The following is a 15,328-nucleotide window of genomic DNA, read 5'->3' as shown; positions in this document are numbered from 1 at the left end:
ACACTAGCTGCATGGAGTTTGCAGGTTGTCCCTGTGTTTATATGGGTTTCCTCTGGGTACTCTGGTTTTCTCCCACATGCCGTTAAATTAATTGGCTTCCCTTCAGAATTGACCTTAGACTCTAATAAAGATACATGACTATGGTAGAGACATGGACTTTGTACAGCACTGCTTAATATGTTGGTGCCCTATAAATACTCTATAATAATAATATAAACACAGGGCACTTCCTTTTATAGGATGACAACCTTTCATCCCTTTTCCAACTCCTTTCCTATGTTGTCACCTTAATACATTATTTCTTAGCAGAGGCAGAGTGCAGTAGTGATAACAGCATGATTTAGTGTTGTCACCATTAGAAAACTCCTGCTGAGAAATGGCATGCAGCCATGACAGGAGTGTATGTATACAGAAAGGCGGCCTGCAAAGTACTGAGATACAGCTAAGAAGCTGAAAATGTTTCTTTATTATGTAAATTGTTTATAATACACAGTGCTTAGATGTAATAATTGACATTTATTTTGTGTTTTACATCCTTTAACCACATTCCTCAGCATTTCCCCGCCCAGTATGTCCGTTTCCCCCTAACGTTCCTTGTCAATAAAGCTAATCGCCGCCCATTCAGTCCTTTAAACCTCTCTCCTCCCATGGTGCATCAGGGCCGGCGGCTTTGGAATTTAAATCCTATCGACCAATCAGAGGCGCGCGTTCTGCTTCAAAACCAACGGCGGCTATAGGGCCGGGAGCAGAGGCAGTGCAGGGCTCGGTCATTGTCGGCAGCCTCTCGGTCGCAGCGTCAGTAATCCCCCCACCTTATAGATATGGCACAGGTAGATGGCAGGACGGCCGCCCAGGCCGTTAAACCTCCTGGGATCCCCGGCACCACGGCAGTAAAAGAGATCCCCGAGATCCTGGTGGATCCCCGGACCCGCCGCCGGTATCTCCGCGGCCGCTTCCTAGGGAAGGGAGGATTCGCCAAGTGCTACGAGATCACCGACCTGGCCAGCCGGGAGGTGTACGCCGGGAAGATCGTCCCGAAGACCATGCTGCTAAAACCCCATCAGAAGGACAAGATGACCATGGAGATCGCTATCCAGCGCAGCCTAGCGCACAAGCATGTGGTCGGCTTCCACGGCTTCTTCGAGGACAATGACTTCGTCTATGTGGTGCTGGAGCTGTGCAGGAGGAGGGTAGGTGATGGCCATGCTGGGATCTGTAGTGCCACCGCTGCAGATTGTCTTATAATTATAATTGGGACTTGTAGTACACCTGTGGGCATGCTGGGTGTTGTAGTTTCCTGCATCTGCTGCTCATTTTCCTCTATGTATGCAGATTCTCTTCATTTTCAGTCACTGCATGCTGGGATCTGTAGTCCTTCAGCTGCCTATAGCCGTCTTCTGATCGCTGAGATTTGTAGTTTCCAATAACTTTCCTCTATGCATGCTGATCCTCTTTATTTTTAATCACGGGGCGTGCTGGGATCTGTAGTCCCCTGCTGCCTATTTTCTGTCTATAGCTCTTTTGACTGGGATTTGTAGTGCACCAGTGAGCATGATGGCCCTTGTAGTTATGCAGCATCTTCTGCTCTTTCCTCTATTTCAGTAGCCTATTTTTACATTAATTCGATGCATGCTGGGATCTGTAGTTCCTCAGCTTCCTTTAGCTCCTTTCTGATCACTGGGATTTGTAGTGCTGGGCCTTGTAGTAGTTTCCTGCTGCTTAATTTCCTTTATGCCTGTAGCTCCTCTTCATTTTCAATTACTGTTCATGCTGGGATCTGTAGTCCTTCAACTGCCTATAGCTCTCTTATGACTGGGATTTGTAGTGCACCAGTGGGCATGCTGGGCTTTGTAGTTTCCAGCAGCTGCTGCTCTTTCCTCTATGCACTTAGCCTATTTACTTAGCTTAGCCTACATTTAATCCCTGGGCATGCTGGGTTATGTAGTCCCCCATCTCCCTATTGCTTATTTTGTTATAGCTCCCTTCCTATAAGTCACTCGGTTTTGTAGTGAATCTGTGGGCATGCTGGGCTTTGTAGTTTCCTGCAGCTGCTGCTCTTCACATAGCCCATCAATCACTGGGCATTGAGCTTGGCATGTAAATCCTGTTATCTGATAATTTCATCTTGCTGAGCTTTGTAGTCCCACACCAGCACAGGATGCCTTGTCTCCTATGGACCAGAGGTCAGGATGATTGGCAGCTGTCTAGAAAGAAGTTCTGCAGCAGCTGTAAAGGACAAGGGTCTTTGTTGGCCCTGATGAGACAATGGAGATGAATAATGATTTGTGTGTTTTATTTACATTATAAAGCCTGTTTGATAAACTGAGATCTATTGGTGGTGTTCCTTAAGGGTAATTTTGGGGGTTCTGTATTAAAATCTGCCCCTTCCCCCACCATTGTAGGGTTCAGTATTGGCCCCAGACTGTGTAACAGTCCACATGCCATCCTTCCCCATTCCTTTAGTCTACCTGTCTGCCCCCTGCTGGTCACCCGCTGGTAGTGAAAGCCCTGAGCCGCTGAGGAATGCTGGGAGTTTTTTATTTTGAAGGCAGACGAACTCTGATTGGCTCTTTCCTCCGGTTGCCATGAGAACCGCTGTGCTTACAAATCTGCTTTGTATGCTGATAATGTCATATGTGGAGTTAATATGGAGGATTTACAAATAATAAAACTTCAAAATAAATAAAAGTTTTTAATGTTTTGCTTGTATTCCTCATTCTTTAATGGTCACCAGGCAGAAAAAGTTACCATGGGTGACCACAATTCTAGTATAAAGTATACAATATGGGCCCCGACTTGCAATCTGGGCTGTATAGAGCCTGAGTCACACAGGGTTGCAGGATCTTCAATAAAAATATAATGCAAACAGACGTTGTTTTTTTTTGGTTGCTGTATGTAGTCACATTGACACCATTGCAATTTGCACACTCGCCACTTCCTGCTTTTGTTGCAGCCGCCCCCACGAGTGCTGCATTCTGTTCATTCCATTGTAGCGCTCATAATCTTGTCTGGAATGGGGACTGCAGAATAGGAATGGGACAGTGAAGTTTTATCGGAGGCAGTGCAGAAAGTGGGGTACCAGAGAGGAGTTGTGGCCCCAGTCAGTTGAGGGACACGTTAGACTGGTCATTCTCAAATTGGGTTCCTTGACCTGTGGCCCCAGTTCGAGGGCCAATTCCTCTTGGGTGCTGTCAATAAGGTTGGTATTCTCGCCACCATTGCCAGGTGGGGCACAACCATTTCCCCCACTGTAGCCAAAAACTTGCTTTTAGTGCAGAGTCTCCCATATACCTAAAATATTTTTCAAGGGTTCCTCTGGGGTAAAAGGCAGAGATGCTGCTTTGTGGATTAAAGTGGTACTAAACCCAGATGGACTCGCCTGTCCACATTCCAGCAATGGGCCCCATAATATTGCTACTCCCTCTTCCCGGTGTTCTTTTGCCATCTGCCAGGATGCCGAACTCCCGCACGGTTTATTGTACACAGAAAGGGAGCTGTGATTGGTTTTCCTGGCAGCCAAAGCTGATGCTGTGCATGTGCAGCTCAGCTTTTCTTCCAGAAATCTCTAGCAATCTGTTTAAAATGCTTTATTTCAGAATGTACAACACCTGTCCCTCTCTCCTGTCATGACCTGCTTGATCGTACAAGTTAGAGGTACTAAAGTTCCAGGGTCTAATTTAGGACTGTCCAGTATCTAAATACCCCCTCAATCACCTTTGACACCCACTAGGATGGAGGTGTTGCTGCACTAAAAGGTCCAGGACACTCCTGGAATAAAATATGCTTGTAAATTATATTCCCATCCAGAGATTTTTTTATGGTCTTGTGGTACTGGACACTCAAAAGTCTCTTATTTTTCTTTTCAGTCTTTGCTGGAGTTGCACAAGAGGAGAAAAGCTGTGACTGAGCCAGAAGCTCGCTATTACCTGCGACAAACCATCCTGGGCTGCCAGTACCTTCAGGGCAACAAAGTCATACATAGAGATCTCAAACTTGGGAATCTGTTCCTTAATGATGACCTGGATGTGAAAATAGGTAGGAAGATTGGAGCAATGCTTTGATATGATTGAGTGGACTGGGGTTGTGCTGCTGCTATAGAATGGGAGTATCTTCTATTCTATACCTACATGACTAAAGAGTGGCTTTTAGCACCCATTTGGTGGCAAAGTAAATGACAATTGGTCAACCGTTTCAGCAAATCACTAATAAAGTAAGGGGATTTGTAAATGCTGCAATCGAAAGTTTGCCATATCCAGCAGTTTGTTTTCTGCTGCGTGACAAAACCTTCAGGGACACATCAAACCTTTGTCACCTTAATAAACAGAGGTTTGCATGGTATGGCCCGAGTTTGTGGTCCTCTGCTGCAGACATGCATTGCTGACATTTTTAGATTTTGCATTGGCAGCACAGCATTAATTTGGTGTAGATGGCTTAGTGTAAACCCCAACAACTGCATTAAAGTGAAGGGCATGCCACAGTGAATATGAAAGCCATGAACGTGCCAAGTCCCTTCTAAAACCTTCTTGTGATGTAGTGCTCGGTTCTGAGGACCATTTTGCCAGCCCCATCCACATTTAGATGTAGTGGAGGATATTGACTCATTGTAAGCTTTACCTCTTGTAGCTGAGTTTGCACCAGCCTGGGTGGGGTAGGGAGTATATGTGGGTGGTGGGGTAGAAGGGGCAAAGTGAAAGTTTCTAATAGAATATTTAATTCTTGCTCACTTCTGGCAATACATTGCTCTGGCTACACCCTTGCTCATTCCTGTTGATATGCTGGTTTGCTAGATCAAAGGTCAGGTTTATTGACCCATTTATAGCATTATTGGAGATATTGGTTTAAATCAAGCCTTGATTCCTAACAGTTTATCTAATCTTTCAGGTGATTTTGGGCTTGCCACTAAAGTGGAATTTGATGGGGAAAGAAACAAAACCTTATGTGGAACACCTAACTACATTGCACCAGAAGTGTTGGGCAAGAAGGGCCACAGTTTTGAAGTAGATATCTGGTCCATAGGATGCATCATGTAAGTACTGGCTTATCTTGGAGGCATTCAAAATTTACTTCCTGTTATCAGGCAAACTGGCAGATAATATGGGGAAAAACAGAACGGTCATACATGTGGAACACAAATTTCCTGCCACGGGTAAGAACGTGCAAACCTTTTACTTCAGCCGGGTAAAGTAACAGGTTGCTTTATCATAGATGCAAGAAGCATTCCCTGCTTGCCTTCTCTCAGCCCTGGTGAAAAACATGTGGTGACCTTGTTGGTCTCCTGTGAAGACAGGATGTTTTTTTTAAAACTGAACTAAAACCACAATTACTGGCCTATCCAGTTCCATCACAGGGTGCTGCCATATTTCTACGTTTATTCTTGAAGGCTGTTTCCCCACAGTGACTGGGTGTCCCAGTATGATGTAACTACAATGCTGGCAGATAGTAGTTCATTCCCAGGATTGCCAGGTTTCCCTGAAAACAATGCATGCTCAAATCTGCAAAACATGATGGCTTAAGCAGAGTTCAGGCAGCTAAACTGTTAGTGCAGAACAGACCTTGCCTGTCCCTTTCAGCAATAACCACCTGCCTGACTGGCCCATCTTCAAAGTGCTGCTCTAATTTAGAAGTCTTGTTAAGCTTTTCGTAGTCCTAAACCACCCAATACCAGAAACTGAAGCAAATAAATGGCACTTGCAAATCTAAATGCTACTTATGGTAAAAATGTTTTTTTGCTTCTTTTCTTAGGTACACACTACTGGTTGGCAAGCCTCCCTTTGAAACGTCATGCCTTAAGGAAACCTACCTTAGGATCAAGAAGAACGAGTACTCAATTCCCAAGGTGAGCTTAAACAATGACATGATATTTGGCATGATGTAGGTGTATTAAGTTGCAGTTTGGTAAATTTCCCCAAGGCTTTGGCTTCTTAAAGCAGCTTGGTTTCTTTGGTAACATTCTTTTAATGGAAATGGTTCATCTTACAAAAGAAACTTGATACATTGTTATGTAGCACCAATGTTTCTGGCAAGGCACAATTGCCCCAGGTCTGTATACTAACTGAATTTTTCCCCTCTCTCCTCAGCACATAAACCCTGTAGCAGCAGCTCTTATACAGAAGATGCTCCATTCGGACCCCCCCTCCAGGCCCACCATAGATGATTTGCTAAATGATGAGTTTTTCACCACCGGCTACATCCCTAACCGCCTCCCTACTACATGCTTGACAGTGCCTCCCCGATTCTCCATTGCACCAAGCTCTATTGACCCAAGCATTAGGAAACCACTTACAGCAATTAACAAAGGTAGGTTGTGCTGCTCTGATCAGTGGTGAATGGGTCTGTCCAGTCTTTAGGCAGAATTTGTCATTTTCCCCTGTTCTGTTTCTTCCGTCTTCTTAATTTGCCAGGTCAGAATGACAAACTCCTGCATGTAGGTGTGCATTCGTTCCCTGCAGCTGGGGGTATGCAGGATTCTTGGCATTGATCAATGAACTGCACAGTTCAATTTATTTTACAAAGAGTGCAGAAGAGAAGTCCCTTCTGCAAAAAAGCTTGCAGTTTACGTTCCCACTTTAAGCTGTAAAGGATATTAGTTTGTCCTAGGTTTAAAATGTACAATGAAAAGGCATCGACTCAAACTGGGTTGATCTCCCTGCATGGGGGTGGCAATAAACCTGTCTACTAAGAGTTGGGAGTAGTAGTGTACCCAATGATCTGCTCTGATATGTTTGTGTGCTTCAGGAGGATTTAGGATCCCCATGCTGGTCAAATACACCTGTTGATGGATTTCTGAATGACTTTTGTCAGTGATATGATCACTGCTAAGGGCATCTTGCTCACACTATAGTATATCTAACATGTGATGTTTTTTCATACAGGCCAAGATTCTCCAATGGTTGATAAGAATGTTGCACCTGTAAAGGATGAGGAGATGGCCCAACCAGAGTCAACCGAGCCTGCAGATTGTTACCTGTCTGATATGATGCAACAACTGACCAGTGTCAATGCTGCTAAACCCTCTGAGAAGCCTTTAATCCGCCAGGGTGAGTTTGATGTTCTAAAGTATCTTGCATAAAGTTGGCTGGCAAACAATGAAATTACAAGTCAATATTACCTGCAAATCAATTTTGTGGTTTTCTCAATAGTTCTAGCTGCTGTGCAAGCATTTATTTTCTGGCCTCTTGGCTTGATCTCTGCTTGCACATCTTTGAGATCATAGAGTATCCAGTCACCTGCATATATAATGTTTCTAAGTTTGTGTAAGGAGCATAGATTATTGCACAAAATCTTCACCCCCCCCCCCCCCCCCCAATCCTCCATCTGTAGTTACAACTCAATGTGTTTCAAGCAATAATGCCCATTCATTCCATGTGCCTAATCTCATCCAGTATACATGTCCCTGGTTTTGGAGCTTTAGGCTGTAGAACCCAGAGATTAAGATCTTGGTTGGAGGGATGATAATTCTTCAGGTATGCATGGGAATTAGTCCTAATATAATTGATATTTCTTATGCAGAGGAAGCTGAGGATCCAGCCTGCAATCCAATATTCTGGGTCAGCAAATGGGTGGATTATTCCGACAAGTATGGTCTAGGTATGTAGCATCTGGATTGAAAACTTAGATGTCTGTTTGTATCCCACATGGTCACTAAGCTTAAATGTTTCTTTCACAGGTTACCAGCTGTGTGATAACAGTGTAGGTGTTCTCTTTAATGACTCCACTCGGCTGATTATGTACAATGACGGAGACAGTCTACAGTATATTGAGAGGAATAATACAGAATCTTACCTTAATGTGCGTGCTTACCCATCGTCGCTGACAAAGAAGGTAACGTCAACTAAATGTCAGTATCCTTAGCACAAGGACCTCTTAAATCTGATGCATTTTAGTATTTGGAAGTTTAGGTTTGAGAGGAAAAACAGGAACTATTTGTAAAATTAGTTGCCTGGCTGGTATCCTAGATTGTATTGGTACAGCCAATTGGTAGGTTTGGCAGTTTAGGTTTGAGAGGAAAAACAGGAACTATTTGTAAAATTAGTTGCCTGGCTGGTATCCTAGATTGTATTGGTACAGCCAATTTAGAATGTTTGAAGGGCAGGTCCCTTTTTGACACTTGTCAGTACCCTAAAAAATTGTGTTCAAACTATTTGTGTAACTTGATATCAAAGGCTACTGTACCTTTAGTTTTTGTAAGATCAGGGTGCTTTTCCTGTACAAAAGGTGTCTATTGGCTGTAAAATGGCAATATCTAGCAGAACGGATCTAATAAATAACTTTTAATTGCAGATCACACTACTAAAATACTTCAGGAACTACATGAGTGAGCACCTTCTGAAGGCTGGTGCCAACATTACTCCTCGGGAGGGTGATGAGCTGGCTCGCCTCCCTTTCTTGCGTACATGGTTCAGGACACGAAGTGCTATTATCCTACACCTCAGCAATGGAACCGTTCAGATTAACTTCTTCCAGGTGAGAACTGTGCAGGGAATTGTCACATTGTAGGCAAACTATCAGTGTTAAAATTAGTGGGTCATATATGGTGCCAATTCCCATGCTCTGCATAGTGAGCAGTAGTAGGTGTAAGGTCTACCTGGTTAAATGTCTGAATTCAGTTTAAGTTTGACATGTGCCTTTTTTTCCTGTTTCTACAGGATCACACAAAGATTATTCTGTGTCCTCTTATGGCTGCCGTCTCTTATATTGATGAGAAACGGGAATTCCACACATACAAGTTGAGCCTTATTGAGGAGTTCGGCTGCTCAAAGGAGCTGGCTAGTCGCTTGCGTTATGCCCGTACCATGGTGGAAAAACTTCAGAACTCAAAGTCTGGTGCAATACAAATAAAATCCGCGGCATAGCTGGATTAAAGAAATACGGACGCAGTCTCCTGAATGGGGAACTTCGTGCCAACCTCGGCGGCCGCTGATGGTTTTTATCCCTGAGCCGAATGGTGACAATGGTTTGAATGTACAGTTCTTAGCTTCGCACTGGCCACTAGTGCTGGTTGCAGGCCTCTTTGTACTAGGAAGCTGGGTGGTATCATGACTTGTCTTAAGAGCCTCTCTTTGTCTGTCACTTCTTAATGTTGTCAGGTTTTAATGTAATATATTGGCCTTATAACTTTTGTATATTAATATCAGATTAAAGTTCTTTGTATATGAATTCATGTTTGTTTGTTTTTTAACTTTGATCTCTGAAAGCCTGAATTTGCACCTTGAGATTCCGTAGAAGGAGCTGGAGGCATGCTGTACCATTGTACCAAAATATCACCTCACCCAGCCCTGATTCAGACAATTGGCTTGCTCTTTTTGGACAAGAGATGGGAAATGTCTGGGGGGGGTTGGCCAGTTAAGATAAATCTTATGTGCATGAAGAAACTGCATAGTGTTTGAAGGAACAATATTGTGTAAAAAGGTTGGGTTAGGACACTGGGTAAAAATTGACCAGGGCCCCAAAAAATGACAAAATACTGGACATCCTTCAGCCAGAAAATGACTTTATGCTGTCTCTAGGCATCCTTTATCACCAAATAAGCATGGAACCTTAATTCACTCCAAATGAAGACATTTACCATAGTCCCTTGCCTCTAAACAAGTCCTCCTTTGAAGCATTCCCTCTTAAAATTGACTTTTTATTTATTCAATTTAAAATTGAAAGGAAAGCAGGAACTATCTACAATGTGACATCTTTAGGTGATAGGATAATAAATTGTCTCAAAGTTCAGATAGTTGAAAAATGATAAGCTTATCACACAAGCTGGGGGTGGAAGTCTTGGAAAAGCTGTATGTGGATTACATAAGCATTGGTGGGAGAGCTGATCACATGAGGATGGAAATGCTGGGAAGTTCTGGTGTTGCAGGGATTATAAGCATTCAAGGTAATCCATTAGTATAACTTTTTTGACACTTTAATTTGTTCTGGTTTTTAGGCTGGGTTAAAATATCTATTGGTAAATTTGTGGTGTCCTGTTGAGCAAAGAATTGCCTGAAGGGGTAAAAAAAAATCCTCACAAAAAGACTCACTGAAACACACCCCTTTTGAGAATTTCTGTTCTGTTGGCATCTAGACTTTAAATTTGGATAACTATCTGGCAATAGAACTTACCACAATGGTGTATTTATACCATATACCCAGCAGGCATGCAAATGGTGGCAAGGGGAAAGGTTTGGAGTAATCAGCCCTATACCGCTCCTAGCGTTCTAGTGAAAGCTTACAAACTTTACATGTAATCAAATATAACAACCTATACTTTTTGATTTATTTTGCATTAGGACCCCATTTATGCAGAATAACCATTCTGGGTTTCTGTCCATCCAAGAGCTCTGACTTCTCTCATTACTTTGCAATAATTGCTTTTTTAGCATGACAGTAATGGTTTCTCTGTGCTGCATTCTCTGTCCTTGCATTGGGAAGGAAAACCATGGGTCTCTTCCAGACTCCTATCTTTACATTAGTTCTGTATAGAAACCTGAGAAATTTGTGCCTCCTGAACCATCTTGGGCTGAAGCAAATTACATTTCTGGATGTCCAGCTTTAAACTTTACCTTTTTGTGCTGTTGGCATGTTCTTCTACTCAAGTTAAATTGGCTACAATGTTACTTGCCAGGCACACCACCTGGCTGTATTGTGGTGATTACTTAAAAGTTGGGCCACAATACAGGGGGTGCCACCCACCTAGGGCTTCTTCCCACTCGGCCTAAATTAATTTCTCAGGAGAATACTGGGCTAAATTTCTAAATGCTTCAAAACAAAATGGTGTTCAAGGTCATGCAGTTTATATTTATGGAGCAACTGTCAACAATTGCAGCATGGAGCCAGTGCTTTCTCCTGATACCCATTTGCCAAGTGAGATCTATAGCCATGTCCCCCATTCATTTAAGAGTTCTGGTTAAGCATGTGGTGTTAGACCACTGTCTTCCCATGGAGAGCAAGAATCCCTTGCAGCTGCATGGTGGAAGGGCACAGGCCAGCTAATTCTTGCCATGACAGAAGCCCGTCAGAACCAACAGTGCATCAAAGCTTGCTATGTATAGGACTGCATTGACAGACCGGTTACTATGACCTCCCCCTGTTGGAAGTGCCTGCAATGGACATCAAAACTTGACCATTAACCCCCTAGGGGTCTAGTTCTGTCCAAATTTCCATGCAAAAAGGGTTACAATTTTTTTGCATGTAACTTTACATTGTAGGCTATAATTCTTAGGCATAAACTCCAAAAAATGTCCAAGTTAATACATTTAATAATAAACTTTAAAAAAAAAATTGAAAATGTAATAACTACAGTAGCATATATAATTATATATATTCTATGAAGATTTCTTTGTATTGGACTCATTACACCTCTTGTGTTTGAATCCAATACAAAATGATTTAAATTTCCTGCACCGACGTCACGGGAAACCCCATAGATCTCGGCTCTTCACTTCGCACCTGGGGATCGGAGAGATAAGACATGTCCCCAGGACCTGCAGGGACCAGAAGGATGACAACAAAGCAAGGTAAGTGGGGTTTTTCTCAGTTTAAGCCACCCAGAGTGTGACTCGGGATTACTGCTAGGGATCTTAAACAATGGAAGCAGGCACCTTGGTCTGATGAATCATGTTTCCATTTGGATGGCAAAGCAGCTTAGTGGTTAGCACTTTGTCCTTTCCAGGTTAAGATCTCCACCAGGACACTATCTTCATGGAGTTTTCAGGTTCTCCCTGTGTTTGTGTGGGTTTCCTCTGGGTAGATCAGTTTCCTCCCACATTCCAAAAACATGCAGTTAGGTTAATTGGCTTCCTCCATAATTGACCTTAGACTGTATTAATGACATATGACTATGGTAGGGACAGACTGTGAGCTAGTGACAGGACTATGGACTTTGTAAAGCACTGCATAATATGCTGGCACTATAATAATGCTGTGTATTAATAATAGCTGGGATGTGTGCATCATTTACCTGGGGACAAGATGGCAGCAGGATACATTATCAGAAGATCCACTAGATAATATTGTCTTGGTGCCAGATAAAACAAGACACTTTCAGTCAGGGGAATCTTGTGATTATACATAGAGATATATATATATATATATATATATTCATCACTAGACGACTGACTGAAAGTGTCTTGTTTTATCTGGCTCCAACACACACACGACATTATTGTGCATAATATAAAGGCCCTATAGGACACATTTTACTTTAATTTATATATATATATAAAAAATGTATGTCCTATGTGGGGCCTTTAAATTATGCACAATAATGTCTGTATCAGTCTATTACCATATGATAAGTTAAGTACAAAGATGGTGCAGCAGAACAATTGTTTTGGGTGTCTATGCCCTTTCTAAGGTTCACAGGGAACCTTTACAACTTTTGTATTGTATTTTACTATTCAGTAAAAGGAGTGCAGCAGACATTTGTGTGCAGTGTCTTATTTAGGATTATATTTATGTGTGTTAATGGGAGACATTAGACACAGCTCATCTACTTGGCTATAAGGAAATCAGAAACACTATATGTAAATCATCAAACAGAAAATTCATAATTACAATGACATATTTAATACTTTCCCCATCTTTTAAAAAGAATAACTGTACAGCACAAAATTCCCCTATCCTAACAAAAAATAAATATTTCTTTATAAAACAGGAAATAAAATCATTTAATATAAAGTAAAATCTTTATGTAGAATCCACAGGGGCAGCAAAAGAACTTCAGAATAGTGCACAAGTTACACCCTGCCTTGCTGGAATGTAAGATGGCTGCCAGTGGATAGGTTACTAAGGTAACGGCATTACTATCCGAGGCTTTAATGCAAACAAAGTGTGGCCTCCTCGGTTCAACAGACCGGAAAGTTAATGAACAGATGTAAAATGATATAAAAAGAGAAATGTGTTAGGAGGTTGTTGAAATAAAAGCAAATACAGTGAAAAATAAAAACTACTGTGCAAATACTATAAGGCAGTGCAATTCACTGTATGAAAACAGGAGAGTTCACCGACCAACACAAGTGCTTTCTGGGGCGGCCCAAGGCCGGAAACGTAACAACTCAGCGCCAGGGTTCGCTGTGGTAATAGTTCTGGAAAGATCTCTCTCCTGCGCATAGGTTCAAAGCCTGGTGCGTGTGAAGGAGTAAAAGTGGAAACCGTGATGTAAAATAAGCTACAAAATCATCAGGAATGGTGCCCAGCGTCTCCTGGACCTCCGGCGGCAGTTCATGATAATGATGTTTCTGTGGACATAAAAAGAACCATTAAGAGTGGAGCCTTGTAGGTAAAAAAAAATCTAGGTGATATAATATTAGGTATAAAAGGAGATTTCACCATCACTTCCTGGTGCATCTTCAGGACAGGAAGTAAGGAGTACACAGATGGTATTTTTTAACCCTTACTTTTTACAAAACAAAAAAAAAAAGCTTGGCTATACCTATTTTATTTAAGTGAGTGCTGCATGTGGCTCAGTCTTTTCATGGGTGCCTGTGTCACTTATTGAAGGGAGGGTTCCCTGTTTTTTTGTAGGGGGATTTGCCCTCAGGTTCTATTTTGAGACATTGGGTCTGATTTATTAAGGCTCTCCAAGGCTGGAGAGCTTACACTTTCATCAGTGAAGCTGTGTGATCCAGCAAACCTTGAATGGATCTGGTCCAGGGTTCAAAACATTTGCTAGCAAATAATTTTGAAAAAATCTATTCCAGGTTTGCTGATTACCCAGCTTCATTGATGAAAGTGTATCCTCTCCAGCCTTGGAAAGCTTTAGTAAATCAGACCCGCTGTGCCAACAAAAATAATTTAAAGCAGAATTCTGGGAATAAACCTCTTGTGTTTTTTTTTCTTTTTAGTGAAAAGCTTCCTAATCTTCCTCCAGTGTCTACAAGTTATAACATGTGTCATGGAGTATCCTGACTCCTGCCGGCATGATAATAACGCCTTGGGGGCAGGCAAAATGCAGGCCAGGCTCATGGGAAATAGGCAAAAGTACATGACTGTCCTGCCTAAGGCTGCGTAAACACGTGCAATAATTGTCAATGAAAGGATCTTTCAAAATCTTTTCCAAAGCCAAAAGACTGCAGGATGCATGAACGAGCGCTGTACATACAAGTGTCATTTTGTAACATTTTTGATTTGTGGTGTGCCGCAGGATTTTTTCAATGTAAAAAAATGTGCCGTGGCTCAAAAAAGTTGAAAAACACTGAGCTACGCAACACGTCCAATGGTTCTCGTCCGATAATCAGCTTAGGGCCGATATGGGACGAGAATCTGGCGTGTGTACAGCGCCCAGCTTCCATTATTATTATTATTATTATTAAACAGGATTTATATAGCGCCAACATATTACGCAGCGCTTCCATCATCCGAACAACCTTCCTGGTGGATCCATGGACGATGGACAATGAACGATCCTAATGTCGTCCACCCCCCCCTCAAAGAGCAGAACAGTGCTGCATGTACAGCACTCATTCATGCATTGTGCAGTCCTTAATCGTTGGAAAGGATTGTGAAAGATCATTTCCAACGACAATAATTGCACGTGTGTATACAGCTTTACAGTGAGGGAAAGAAGTATTTGATCCCCTGCTGATTTTGTATGTTTGCCCTCTGAGAAAGAAATGACCAGTCTATAATTGTATTGGTAAGTTCATTGTAGCTGTGAGAGACAGAATAACAACAATGATCTCAGGGCAGCTGGAACCATAGTCACCAAGAAAACAATTGGTACCACAGGGCGCCATAAAGGTCTGAAATCTTGCAGAGCCCGCAAGGTCCCCCTGCTGAAGACAGCACATGTACAGGCCCATCTGCAGTTTGCCAATGAACATCTGAATGATCCAGAGGAGAACTGGGTGAAAGTGTTGTGGTCGAATGAGACCAAAATTGAGCTCTTTGACATCAACTCAACTCGCTGTGTTTGGAAGAGGAGGAATGCTGCCTATGACCGCAAGAACACCATCCCCACCATCAAACATGGAGGTGGACACATTATGCTTTGGGGGTGTTTTTCTGCTAAAGGGACAGGACCGTCAAATCTTGGGTGAGCACCTCCTTCCTCAGCCAGGGGATTGAAAATGGGTTGTGGATGGGTATTCCAGCATGGCAATGACCCAAAAGACACAGTCAAGGCAACAAAGAAGTGGCTCAAGAAGAAGCACATGAAGACGATATAGGACGAGAGTGGCCTAGCCAGTTTCCAGACCGTAATCCCACAGAAAATCTGTGGAGGGAGCTGAAGGTTTGAGTTGCCAAACACCAGCCTCAAAACTTTACTGACTTGGAGAGGATCTGAAAAGAGGAGTGGGACAAAATCCGTCCTGAGATGTGTGCAAACCTGGTGGTAAAGTACAAGAAATGT

General features: G+C 42.5%; 1 protein-coding gene across 1 annotated transcript; it reads left to right on the top strand.

The window, feature by feature from the left end:
- The first annotated feature begins 699 nt into the window (after nucleotides 1-699).
- Nucleotides 700-9,156, top strand: PLK1 (polo like kinase 1). The gene is made up of 10 exons (XM_072417555.1): nucleotides 700-1,190; nucleotides 3,867-4,035; nucleotides 4,882-5,026; nucleotides 5,743-5,836; nucleotides 6,078-6,297; nucleotides 6,873-7,037; nucleotides 7,510-7,587; nucleotides 7,667-7,821; nucleotides 8,281-8,463; nucleotides 8,646-9,156. The coding sequence occupies exons 1-10, from the start codon at nucleotides 822-824 to the stop codon at nucleotides 8,850-8,852; spliced, it is 1,785 nt and encodes a 594-aa protein (XP_072273656.1). The 5' UTR covers nucleotides 700-821; the 3' UTR covers nucleotides 8,853-9,156.
- The last annotated feature ends 6,172 nt before the right edge of the window (nucleotides 9,157-15,328 follow it).

The sequence above is a fragment of the Pyxicephalus adspersus genome, chromosome 7 (genome assembly GCF_032062135.1).
Source record: "Pyxicephalus adspersus chromosome 7, UCB_Pads_2.0, whole genome shotgun sequence".
NCBI classification, from domain to species: domain Eukaryota; kingdom Metazoa; phylum Chordata; class Amphibia; order Anura; family Pyxicephalidae; genus Pyxicephalus; species Pyxicephalus adspersus.
Note: the sequence above shows the minus strand (reverse complement) of the source record. Positions and strands in the feature narration are given on the sequence as shown.

What these genes read in the sequence shown, in the direction of transcription:
- PLK1 (XM_072417555.1), top strand. Translation starts at nt 822, where the DNA reads ATGGCACAGGTAGATGGCAGGACGGCCGCCCAGGCCGTTAAACCTCCT. An exon ending in TGGAGCTGTGCAGGAGGAGG is followed by an intron (nt 1,191 to 3,866) that starts GTAGGTGATGGC and finishes TTTTCTTTTCAG; the next exon opens with TCTTTGCTGGAGTTGCACAA. An exon ending in CATCGTCGCTGACAAAGAAG is followed by an intron (nt 7,822 to 8,280) that starts GTAACGTCAACT and finishes TTTTAATTGCAG; the next exon opens with ATCACACTACTAAAATACTT.